Consider the following 13,581-nt stretch of genomic DNA (forward strand, 5'->3'; position numbering starts at 1 on the left):
ATTATTGTTATTATTATTATTATTATTATTATTATTATTATTATTATTATTATTAGCACTACTTTTTTTTTGCAATTATTGCTTAAACGGGACATTTTTAAATTTACTTCCCGCCTTTGTGCTTCTAATAGTCTAATAATTATATTATATTATATTATATTATATTATATTATATTATATTATATTATATTATATTATATTATTTATATATAATTAAATGGGCTACATATAACACAAATAAATAAAATATTTTTTGAGAAGAAATTATTATTATTATTATTATTTATTTATTAAGCAAGAATGTAATCATAAGCCAACCAGTCAAGGTTATTATTATTATAAGTTTTTTTTTTTTTTCTTTTTAGCAATCATTGCTTAAAGGGGTCATATGATGCGATTTCAAGTTTTCCTTTCTCTTTGGAGTGTTACACTCTCTTGGTACATAAAGAAGATCTGTAAAGTTGCAAAGACTAAAGTCTCAAATCCAAAGAGATATTCTTTATAAATGTTAAGAGTCAACCACACCCTTCTAAAATGGCTCGTTCTAACACGCACCCACATGTCTACATCACTGTGTGGGAAGCTTTGCATAACACTGCCCAAATGTTCATGCAAAGAAACAAGGCATTACTTTTATTCTCGCTGTTGCCGCCAGCGCCATGTTGTGGAAATGCCGTTTCGATCTGAAAGCGAAACTACTTTGTTTGGTCTTCCAAAAGAGGACGCAACTAGAAATAAGTGGTTAAGTTGTATTTACAACACTGTTCCAGAACAGTTCATCCCAAATATTTAGTGTGCAGCACATTTTATGGAGGACTGTTACCTGATCCTGGGAGAGAAGACTACAATGCCGGCTGTTCTGACTCACAGTCTGTAAGTACGTTTACATATGTAAAGGATTTGCCACGATGATTCAAACGCGAGTTTTGAGCAGTTTATAGCAGCGATTCTCAATTCCAGTCCTCGCGCCTCACTGCTTTACACATTTTGTGTTTCTCTTATGGCTTCAGACATTTGTTCTATTCAAATGTAAGTGCCTGCGAAGTGGACATCACAGGATATTCTGCCATGATTCCAGCTCGAAGCGAACGTATATGTTCCATTCAAAGTGCAATGAAGTGTGCGAGACGTGAATTTAAAAGTAAAAGTGAAAGTAACGTGACATACTGTACAGCCAAGTATGGTGACCCATATTCATAATTCATGCTCTGCATTTAACCCATCCAAAGTGCACACACACAGCAGTGAACACACACCGTGAACACACACCCGGAGCAGTGGGCAGCCATTTATGCTGCGGTGCCCGGGGAGCAGTTGGGGGTTCGGTGCCTTGCTCAAGGGCACCTCAGTTGTGGTATTGCTGGCCCGAGACCTCGAACCCGCAACCTTAGGGTTAGGAGTCAAACTCTCTAACCATTAGGCCACAACTTCCCCTTTAAATTGTATTTATTTACAGAGGTATATGATGTCACACTTGTCTGTGTGTGAAAACGTTGTGCAGCGCAAATCCGTGAATGAATGTTCCGAAGTGAGGTAAACTTCAACAGATTTCCCCTGCTCAGGGAGTAGGGAGCAGTGAACACTGTGTAGGGATCATGTCAATGGGAACACAGTTCATGCACAGAGCTCACTTCTAATGAGCTGATTATCTGAATCAGGTGTGTTAACAAAGAGACGTGCAAAATATGCAGAGCTGGGGGAGCGAGGACTGGAATTGAGAACCACTGGTGTAGAGTATCGCTTGTTGTTTGTTGTTTCTCCAATCACAAATGCAGACATGGTTTTATGTTTATGCAGTGCGACGCAATGTCTAAAAACACAGTATAAGTCATTATAATCCGTAATTATGTCCCCACTGGATGCAACAAATGCCTCTTTTGTCTTGCAAGCCGGTGTTCTGACTGGGACACGCATCACAGTATGTTAAGGGGTGTAACATTTCCATCACACGCTTGAGGCATTCGGCCAATCACAAAGCACTGGATAGCTGGCCAATCAGAGCACACCTCACTTTTCAGACCGATTAGCTTTTTTTTTTTTTAATGGACGTGTTTTAGAAAAGCGGGGCATAGAGGAGAAACAGTGGTATGTGGAAAATAATGTTTTTTGAACCTTAAACTGCAAAAACATTTAATTACACCAAATACACAAAATAATGTTCTTTTTAGCAACATCATATGACCCCTTTAAATGGGAGATTTTTACATTTATTTCCTGCCTTTGTGCTTCCAGCTTTATCTCTGTCCTGTGGGAAACTGGTCCATATGAAAGAAAAAAAAATCATTATGAAAATCAGACTAATTGTACCCATTACACTTAACACAATCAATTGATTTATTCAAATGTAGTAATTTGAACACTAGAGCAACTCTTGGATGACTGGTAGGTGGGAAAGGAGGATCAAGGCTTTAGAAACAGGGATTAGAGGTGTGGAAGAGCCACAGGCATTTGGAGAGGCCTGAACTTTCTATATTGATTAACCCATTGAGAGGTTCTGGGAGGTATTAGTTGCCATGGCGATGGGCTCTTTACCATAGCCAGGGCTTAGCAGGTATGGATGCATGAGAGCTACTTAGGACTGATGATTGATGCTCAGACAGCACCTCGGCACAGATAATAAACTTGTTTTTTCCATGTAACTGAATACAAAATACTCCAGAGTCCCTGTCTCACTAAAGGTCACCAAATAACAAATGCAGTGCCGAGGCAGAGATGCAGGATTTAACGGGATGAAATAGTTAGGAATGAGATTTGAGATCTCTGGATATCTAATATTAAGGATACCAGCGTAAAAGAATCCATAAACCTGATCCCAGATCAGCCACACAGCACATCAACACAGGAACTTGACTTCAGTGACTTGGCCTGCCTGCGGTTGTCATGGTGATTGGAGTCATAAGCTAATGCTTTTGTTGGAGAGCAAGAGAGGTGCTGAGACCAGAGTATTGAATTGTGAAGAAATAAGGTAATAGAGCAGAATTATGACTTTACAATGCAGCAGAGAGGCCAGTGAAAATGCTCCAGCACATTTACCGATATACCACACAGACAGGTCTATTCCATCAAACATGAAAATGCGCCATTGTTTTAAAAGATAATCCAGAATGACTATTCAAACAGCATTCGGAAAATGAATCTGGTTTGGCTTGATGTTGTTCAAACAAGTGTAAGAGTCGGTAGAGCAGACATATACACATACACACCAAAACAAGCACACACACACACACACACACACACACACACACACACACACACACACACACACACACACACACACACACACACACACACACACACACACACACACACACACACACAAATGTGCATTAAATAGAGACAATTATTGAGCGTATAATAATATGTTCACGTAAATGGGATTTTCTACTTTATTGGTGACAGTGCATGTCACTGTGTCTCTGTCCCTTAGAAAAACTACATCTGTCCAGTTCAACATTTATTTAACAGATGCTTATTCAAAACAATTTGCATTCCAAGTAAGCAATTTGGCAGTTTGCATGTTTCCTGGGAATTGGAACCATGAAAAATAAAATAAAATAAAAAAAAACCATATGTTAAACTGAATAAAATAAAATAAAATAAAATAAAATAAAATAAAAAAATAATAAAATAATAAAATAATAAAATAATTCATTCTTTCTATCAAAGAATCCTGAATCCTTATTGATGGTAATATATCATGTGAGTTTAAGAGAAAACAGTTCTATTTCTATTATTCCAATTTTTTATTTTATTTATTTTATTTTTTACTGTACTTTTGATCAAATAAAAGGGCTTGGGTGAAATCTTACCAATCACAAGCTTATGAGTGGCAAAAAAATTAAAAAATCATAATAATAATAATAATAATATATATATATATATATATATATATATATATATATATATATATATATATATATATATATATATATATATATATATATATATATATATATATTTAAATTGTTTGTATATGTATATATAATATTGTTTGGTTCAACATTCACATCTAATCACAAAGAACGGATATACAAGTCCTCCAAACACACAAAAATGTAACAGCACACACATACACAAGGGGATCTGATGCTTTCTCAAGGTGAAAACAGAAAACAAGCTGCCTGGATGTCAGGTTCACAGAGATGGGATCTCTGGTTTCCCTAAGCCAGACTACTTCAACTGTCACACAATCCTGCTGGGATTTACTGCCAGCGTGGACTTATGGCTGTAGTATCACCCAAGCATTTCACAGATGCAGTTTAAAAACAAGAATGAGAGCAAAAACCATCATTTGGCCACTGCTCAGAAAATTACAAGGTTGCTGCAAAGCAAAATGTTGAGTATTGTACTTCAAACTCTGATTGTCCAGGTCAATACAAGAAGGAACTTTCAACCAGTACATCATAAGCAAGTGATCAAAATAAACAAATGCTTTAGATTATAAAATTCATAGTAATGCCAATATTATTAATTAGCATTTTTTTTATATTCATTTTATAAAACAGTCTGAATATGCTGTATTTTAAAGAACTAATAGCACAACAGTCAACTTGTGCCCGTCGTACGAGAGACAATATGTTTATTGTTATTATTACCACTAATATATGTAATTTAATGATATTATAGTCCTACTGTGATTGCTGCTGTTTATTAAATGTAATAAGCCACTTGAGGCTGTGTCCGATTGATTTTACATTTGTGTTTGTGTTATGCAGAAAAAAAAGTAAAAGTACAAGTAAATCACTGTCATCTGTCATGGCTTATTGCTTTAGTTCAACACTGCGTTCTGTTTATTTTCCCTTGTCCTAGAAGCTTTATATAAAGAGTTTTTATTACCATCATGTTCACTTTCTTCTGTTCAATGAATTTTCAATCATGTCACTCAAATGAGTCTATTTCAGTAGTTTTACCTGTAGCAGAATTTCAGTACTATCATGTCAGCCCTCCAGCACACTGCAAGCTGTCAAGTCAGGACCATGTCAAACGACAGTACTGATGAACAAACGTTATAGCCTCAAAATGACAGTAATTCATATTTGTTCCAACAAATGACATTTAGCGGGAAAATGTAGTTTAGAATAATAATAATAACAAAAAAAAACAACAACAACAAAAACAACTACAACAACATGAACTAGATGGAGTCTTTCCTCTAACAAAATCAACATTGGCTGAAATGTGGCTGAACAATTTGATGAAAATAATGATTTGAATATTTACATGATCACAAGCAGTGACAACAGGGGCCTTTAAAATCCCAGATTAAATTTTTTAGTTTCCCTTCAAAACATCAAAATTGGTCTGTTTTGTTCTCGCTCCCAGAAGGACAGGAACACACTATGAAGAAAGATACATTTTCCTTTCATCACAGATAAAAAAAATCAATAACCAACCAAAAAAAAATTTTAATAAAGCCCCTGATATGAGCATGATGTAGGGAAAGAATACATGCTGAAAAATGTGCTTCTGGGTATCCCATTATTGACACAGATAAAAGCCACGATTGAAAAGATCACAAAACAACTATGCACCTTCCTGAACTACAATGCATTCCCTATGCATCTTTTTTTAATTATTATTTTTATTTGTTTTTATACATTATATTAACTGCTTCTACTGTTATATAATATGCAAACGTTTTTTTTTTTTTTTTTTTTTTTAACCACAAAAATTAATGAATAAATAAAATAGAAGAGAAGAAACAAAAAAGAAGAGACAACTTGAACTGAACAGTCTCAACATGGATGAGGGGACATATGTTTCTGCCCATCGTGATGTGACCTTTGATGCTCCGTCTGAGGTTAATGCCCAATCTGGGCATCAATCTCCACCGAAAGACCAATGGGGCGACAGCATTTTAGTTTCTGCTTGATAAATCAAGTCATGCTCCATTCAGAATGGACAACTGAACTCTGAAAAAAAAACACCTACAAATGCACAGAGTGATGTTTAATACTGACTTATCCTTTAAAACTAGAGAATGCAACTCAACAGCTGCAAATATAAACAAGGATGTACACAATTTGAGCCTTATTCATTAAACACAAGCCAATTACTGTGTAAATCACACATAAAACCATTTCTTTGTAATTGTCCAATTGAATTCAATGCATGTACTGCATTTATGATCAAATTACACAGAAATTTGTTCGACTTGTGAATAAGGTCCAATGTATGCCTGATGCAACAACCTTGATTCTATATGCACAGAGTTAAACAGAGTTAGCAAATCCCTTGTTAAACCAGTGATCCGTGTGTTATTTTCAACTATTTTAACAAACAAACAAAAAACATTGTATCCCACATTCTCACAATCCAAAGGCATCACAATGGACTCTAAATTGAATTAAGCCCTGACACAATCAAGTCACTCTAACCAAGGTTAAAGCACAGAGTGCAATATAAATAAATCGCCACCCTAAAATTGTCTGCCAAAAATAAGTGAGCAATGATGTTCCCAGGCTGTAAGAGACAATTAGCAATTTCTCACTTGAAACAGGGTGGTCTGTTGGTTGACCGAGCTCTATTTAAATCTCTGATCTGGTGTCCTGAAACACACCTTTGGGCTCCAAATGCATTTCTCTTCTGTAGATGAATGGCTTTTGCCACATGCTTTTCCTGTCATTTAGTGAAACCTACCAATTAATTGCACTTTCAGAAAAGTGTTTTACAAATAACAAAACTCTAAAATCAAAAAAAATCAAAATATATTTTTTAACAACAAAAACAAAATGGGGACGAGTACATTAGACTTGGTACCATAATGGCAGAATATAGGATTTTTTAAAAGGCAGAGGCTAGTCGCCACACAGGTGCTAAGCTTAATATACTCATTCACATTTTATCTATTTAAAACATCAATTGCTGTTTGTTGCAATTATAGCTTTGTATTTCAGTTGTTTTTCGGTTGGCCAAAACAATGTATTTGTATTTTATAATTTTTTGCTGTTTAAGTATTTCTATTTCATCTTGCTGTTTAAATTTGCTGAAAAGCCTAAAATAAGCTGTTTAATGGCAAATTTCCCCTAGTGTGACAACATGCCCCCTTTGCACAAAGGTGTGTTCATTGAACTTCATGCTCTGTCCTTTGTCTTATTTTTATTTTTAATTTTTTTTAAGCGAATGACTCTTATGATTTGTTCCGGCCATTACAAAAAAGAGGGGGTATAGGGATAAGAAAACAAAAAAAAAACAAAACCCTTTTTCTTGGAGTACTGTCTACAAACTCTTTGATTTATTGAAAACAACACGCCAAAGCCAAGGCTGCAAGAAAACAACACAAGCGTCTCTATTCATGCTGGCAGAGCTCCAGACCTTTCAAAGTGGTCAAATGCGAACTGAAAAAAAGTAGGAACAGAAAAGAAAAAAAAAAAATCTCTATGGCCCACAAGGCTTTCATGCTACCCTCCATCCATCATACGATGGGAAAATGTCCAGACGATTTCATCACGGCCTTCTGAACATCTAAATGGTCCTGAGAAAGTTAGGTTGTAAAACACAGTTTTCCAGTTAAAACCTTGGGTGATTTCAGCCCTGTAGAAGTTTGGGGAAAATGTATGAACGAGCAGTCAATGTAGGAGATGATCACTTTCACAAACTGCCCCCTAAAAGTACCTGGATAAGAACAAAACTTCTTTATAGACCTATGAGTAGGCCAACGAGGAGAAGGTGAAACTTTGTAAACTTAGAAAAGGATTTGTTCGTTTTCATTTATTGCCTCTGTATATCATTCCACCACAGCAAGAGTCAATCGCAGAGGCCTTGACTTGAGGTTAGGAAGAATTTTCAGTGTTTTTTGTTTGTTGCACTCAATAGATCTGCTATTTCAAGATGAACTGCAATGCTAGTGAGTCACATAACCTGGAATCAATTGCAAGGTCCTGCAATGACAATACAGACATGGCTGAAGTGCTAGCTGTCATTACAACTGGAAGGGAGAGGGATATCAATCAAAATGTCATAAGGTTGAGAAACCAATTAAAAAAAACAAAAACAAAAAAAGACCAGCAAACTTCGATTCCTGAGCGAAAGAGTCTCATGAGCTGGATTTTTTCTCAAATGACTAAAAAAAACAACAACAACAAAAAAAACACTGTGATTCTTATGATCTGGTTCTTCTAAGTGATTCAAATAAATACAGTATAACTAGGGAAGTGTGATTGTCAAGATAATGATTCTTATGAACTGATCCATTATAGTGAATCAGAGGCATACATATTCTCAAGGGAAGAGCTCTTTTGAGTAAGATCATTTAAGTGAAAAAAAAGAAGAAGAAAAAATTACGGTGAAATTCTTTTGAGCTAATGACTCGTATGAACCAGTCTGTTTGAGTGAATCAAAAACCAGTGAAATCTGATTCTTGAGTAAATGACTCCCAAAAGTTCATATTACTGGATAAAAAAAAAAAAAAACATACCAAAATCTGATTCCCAAGCAAAACACTCTTTTGAAACAGTCCTTTTTAGTGAATTCAAAACAAGTATGAAAATATTATTAACTTCATCCTGTCCAAAATTTGTAGTGTTTTATATTTACTACTAAAATTATCCATATTTCTACACATTTATTCAAATACATCTTCTTCAAACTCAAAAGAAGTGTTGATGGAACTGAAATATAGTTAAGACAAATCAGAATGACTTTCCTCCAATGTCTGTTCATAACCGAATCTTCCTCTCCACAAAATTATCACCTTGCTCTTTCTCTCTCATTCACATATGGATACACTGATTATCTCCCTGCACACATTCACACACTCACATTTTCTCCCCTCAATGTAGCTGTTGTAGAGGTGCATCTCAAAATGTTGGAATTAAACTGAAGTGTGGCTATAAAATCCACAAGAGCAATAAAACAGACACCGTTCACCTTTACACACACATAACTAACAAAGCACATCATGCAGTTCCCTATAAAAGTGTAAGGCCTTAGTGAGATAGAAGGGATGGATTGGGAGCTGTTTGTAGGGGGCAAGGCCACAATAACACACAAAAAAGGACAAGGGAGGAGACCAGGAGCAATCACACAGAAGGCCAGGAGAAGCAGGGCAGTCAAAGGAGCAGACGCCCATGCACTCTCTCTCTCTGATACAGCGACAGCATCACCACAGGCTCTGTACAAGAGGCTGAGCAGAGTCACACCAGAATACTAATGTCAACCTGTGGAATACAGTGTTACAACATAGGCACCACTAGGGCTGGTAGAGTGGTAGGAGAATTTTGGACACCTGATACAAACAGTTCAGCCTCTCATCACATACAACATCTAAACAGTTTAAAATGCTACACTATAACATCATTTTTTTTTTATGTTTTTGAAATAAATCTCTTATTTTATGTTCACCAATTTGACCAAAACACAGTAATAAACACAGTTACACTGTGAAATATTATAATTTACTATTCTTTGTAATATATGTTTTAAAATGTAACTTATTCCTTTGATGGCAAAGTTAAATGTTTAGCACTCATTACTCTTTAGTGTTACATGATGCTTCTGAAATATTCAAATATGCAGATATGTGCTCAAAAAATACTTCCTCTTATTATTATCAGTTGAAAATGGCTGTGCTGCTTAATGAATAGAAAGTCTGAAGAACAGCATTTATTTGAAATATAAATATTCTGTAATAATATAAACGATTTTACTGTCACTTTTGATCAGTTTAATGTGTCTTTGCTAAATAGAAGTGGGGGAAATTTTTTTACACAGTATTAATCGATTTTCTAGCGATATGAGTGAGTAAATAATACTGATATCTCAGTATTATGTGGACGATGGAAATGTTATTGGACATGTTAAATATGAATGGGCGATTTCTTCCACAGTATATGCTTATAATAATTATGCGATTTAATTCTAAAAGATGACATCATTTTGGAAGTTTAATTTAAAATCCACTTTAATGGCATGATGCTTCTGGTGGGTATATTGCTCAAAGAAAAGAAACAAAAACATGCAAGCTGGTACTTTTTAAATATTTATCATCTCAGTAACAAAAGCCTAACAATGAAGAGCTTTCATCTTTAATTGAACATTTGGTTAGTCATGTCCGATCTTTTCAAAATCAATTGTGAATTTAGCTGATTATCAGTTATGAACTGAAGTCAAACTGGATTGGTTGAGCCAGGTGAATTAGTCAGTGAATGAATTAAAAGTCATTCCTGTCGGTGATGTTTGGCTTCAAAATTAAAACCTGTGAATGATATAGAATATAAAAGGCATTAGAGCATTATCAAACACACATCTTTGCTCGTACCTTGTTTAGGTTGCTGGCTGTGATGATCCACACACACTGGGAGTTGCTCTCATACTGAATGGGGAAATTCGGTGAGGAGAATGTCCCTGATGGACCTTGAAGATTAGATCCACAAGTTTTCACTGTAAAGAGGAGAGAGAGATAAAAAAAGAGAAAACAGTCAGAAGGAAAAAATCAGGAAAGTGCCTTTTCTCTTCAAAAACGTCAAAGTCTCAGCTAATTGGTTTCAGCTGCGGTCAGCGGCCACATAATGTTTTTTGCTATTGATTCGATAATTAGGAAAAAAAGTCTACGACCCCACCATCTCGAGGGATTGAGTTTCACTTACCGCTCGTAATGTTTTTGCGGGATTTGCACGGCTCATATTGGAATATAAGCCACAAGCCTCCACCAGTCATCCATGACCGTCTTAATTTGTCAACGATTAGCAATCCAATCAAATCCTCAGATGACTAACTTCATGCCGGCTAAACGAGTTAATTCGAAGCAGGCTAAGCCAAACACACTTGGGCCTGATTCGTCATCTTAATATAGAAACGTCAGTTATAATTTGCTAAGTAGACACGCTCTGGTGTTTCCCTCCCAAAGCCAGTGACAGTGATATCTTAAAATTGACGACTGCGGGTTTATGCCTTCTCAAATCCAGCCTCTTGTATTTTTACCACATTTATCATGGTTGATGTCAAAGCGACAGGGCTTTGATGAAAAGACAAGGAGGCATTATCTCCAATGGCAGCAGGTTTCACTATCGGCTCCTGACATCTTGATTGCTTTTGAAAATGAATAACTCGTTATCTCAGGCAAGCGCAGGGGATCCGTGAGGCTCCTTCAGGCCCAAAAGCATACTTTTTCCTCTGAAAGTCATTCTCTCGTCAAGGGGCTCCTAATTAGAGAAGTATCCTGTGACAAGCCCTCTCCAGTCTGGCATCCATAATAAACTTTAGCTTGAACTGATGAGGTGTTTGCGTGAATCACCTATCAACAGTCATAAGGGAGGAATACCAATAAACCTATGTGCAGCCAGTGAGAGCTGAAGGCAAAATGTGTGTGTGTGTTTATTAATAATAACATATTATGCAGCTTGGCAATTTATAAACTATTATCTCATGTTACAGATGTATCTTGTGACTCACATGCATTACATGTACTGTATATATAAAAAAAAAAGCACACACACACAAACAAAACCCCCCCCACTAGATTTCATTTTGGACAGCAAGTGGGACATCGAGTACCAAAAGTGTTCATCATACAAAATTGAATCTCAAAAGCTTCATGCTCTCGACAGCCAATAACTCACTATGCTAAAAACATTGTGGTTGGCACAAATCATATTTATCCCTGTTGAAAGCAATCTCTTGTTTAATGTAGTCTGAGTCACATTTTCTCATATTTTTCACGCCCCAATTTAAAAAAAGGGAATGTTTAAAAAAATAATGCATGGTATTTTAAAAACATTTTTCCCTAGATTGAATAATTGGCTAATAAATAAAACAAATGATTTAAAAATATGAAAAATGTTTACTTTTTTAATTAAAACACACACATACAGTATACCTTTTTTCAGCAATTAAATAAATAAACCATAATAAACCAAATTTTTTATTTAACAACCAAGCATATAATAATTGTGCTAATAATTAAAATAACTGTGATTAATCCAACTAGTCTTTAGAACAGAATGATACAGCAATAATATCATATTTACTGTACATAACTCATATCTCACATAGTATTTTTGTATTTACGGGTCACGACCCTCCAATTGTGAACGACTGTGACAATATTAAGAGGTCTGTTCTATTAAGGCTTTACAAACCTTTAAAAAAAGGAGGGGAATGCTAAGGGAGGATGTCAGGTGTCGGACCCAATAAATGGATGAACTAAAATTTATGATTAACTGAACGTACCCCCGGGATGTAAAAAAAAAAAACATAGATCCAGGCAATTTTCTGCATGATTTCATGTAGCATCTTGTCAATTAGTTTGTGCAGCCTGTAGCTTCAGGAACAAACAGGCACCCAAGTGACATGAAGGTAGTGATTTAGTCGAGAGCTAAAGGTTAGGGGCCCGCTGAGAGATAGACGCACAAACTTCACATATGTGTGAGAGAGACAAAGATGGGGGCGTGGATTCATGCAGAAACACACTTCTCATCCATACTGAGAGGGTTCTGGAGTGGGTAACATTGCAGGGGGCTGGGGGTTTTATAAGCCTGCGCAGTAGGTGGTCATGTTCTCTGAGCGTGCAGACTCCCAACGAAGAAGGCAGCTGTCCAGATAGCTGCAGGCACTCCTTAACACAAATCTGACACAGCCAGCAAGTTACTTGCGTATAACACGATGATTTCTACCCCTGGCTACAAGTTATTGGTGGTTAAACAAATGCAACATCCTTCCACCTTACTCTTCTAAAGCACTGATTTATGAACAGATTTTTGTTCAATATCTAGTTTTATGTTCATTCAACAATTTAGTTGAGAATGAATGTGCAAAATGTAGCAGACCAATCAAATTCCAAGAGGCCTGAGAATTCCTAGATCACCTTCGCTATGCGGTAATAATAAAGTTTACAAAAAATAAAAAATAAAAATGGAGTGAGATCCTCAACAAATGTTCTCTAGACTTGATGCTTTTGATTAAAGAACAAGTATCAATGGATATCAAGGAGACTCAAGAACAGATCAAATGTAGAAGAGAAAATCAAGGCAATACCGCAGATTGACTTTGATGCTTTTCTCACCACTATAAAAACCTCCACGGAGAAGTATTGTGAGAATTTAAAAGAGATTAAACTGATGAAATACAAATGTGACACTGAGGATTATGTCCGGAATGAGGTATATCCTGAGGTAGTGTTGCTGTGGCTCAGTGGTAGAGCATTGCGTTAGCAGCGCAAAAGGTTGTGGGTTTGATTCCCAGGGAACACATGTTAGGTAAAAAATGTTAGCCTGAATGCACTGTAAGTCACTTTGGATAAAAGCGTCTGCTAAATGCATAAATGTAATGTAAAGAAAAATTAATATATCATTGGGACTATGTCTCGACAACTAAAACCAGTGGTGAGAGTGACTATAATACTCATAAGCATGGACCACCTATTGTAACAACTCGGAATCGCACCAGATACATGGGTGCACACAGTGATTACTCCAATGGGAGTGACTTCACTTTGGACCGTGACTCCAGTGCCCAAGCCTCTGTTCCTCTTTTGGACCAACAAGCCCCTCCTCCGTGGCAACGCAAAAGAGGGTAAAATGTTGACAGGGCATTAGGACATCAAAGAGACCAGCCACGACCATTGACTCTGAGCTTCTCAAAGAG

The 13,581-nt window shown here is 36.2% G+C and overlaps 1 protein-coding gene across 5 annotated transcripts in view; it reads right to left on the reverse strand.

The window, feature by feature from the left end:
- The window catches only part of csmd3b (CUB and Sushi multiple domains 3b), a 370,548-nt gene that overhangs the window by 152,592 nt on the left and 204,375 nt on the right, over nt 1-13,581 (reverse strand). For all 5 annotated transcript variants that reach the window (XM_042745476.1, XM_042745479.1, XM_042745477.1 and 2 more), the window contains one exon: nt 10,259-10,380. In XM_042745476.1, the coding sequence (XP_042601410.1) occupies nt 10,259-10,380 (122 nt within the window). The remainder of the gene's footprint in view (nt 1-10,258; nt 10,381-13,581) is intronic.

Source organism: Cyprinus carpio, chromosome B19, assembly GCF_018340385.1.
Source record: "Cyprinus carpio isolate SPL01 chromosome B19, ASM1834038v1, whole genome shotgun sequence".
In the NCBI taxonomy this organism is placed as follows: Eukaryota; Metazoa; Chordata; class Actinopteri; order Cypriniformes; family Cyprinidae; genus Cyprinus; species Cyprinus carpio.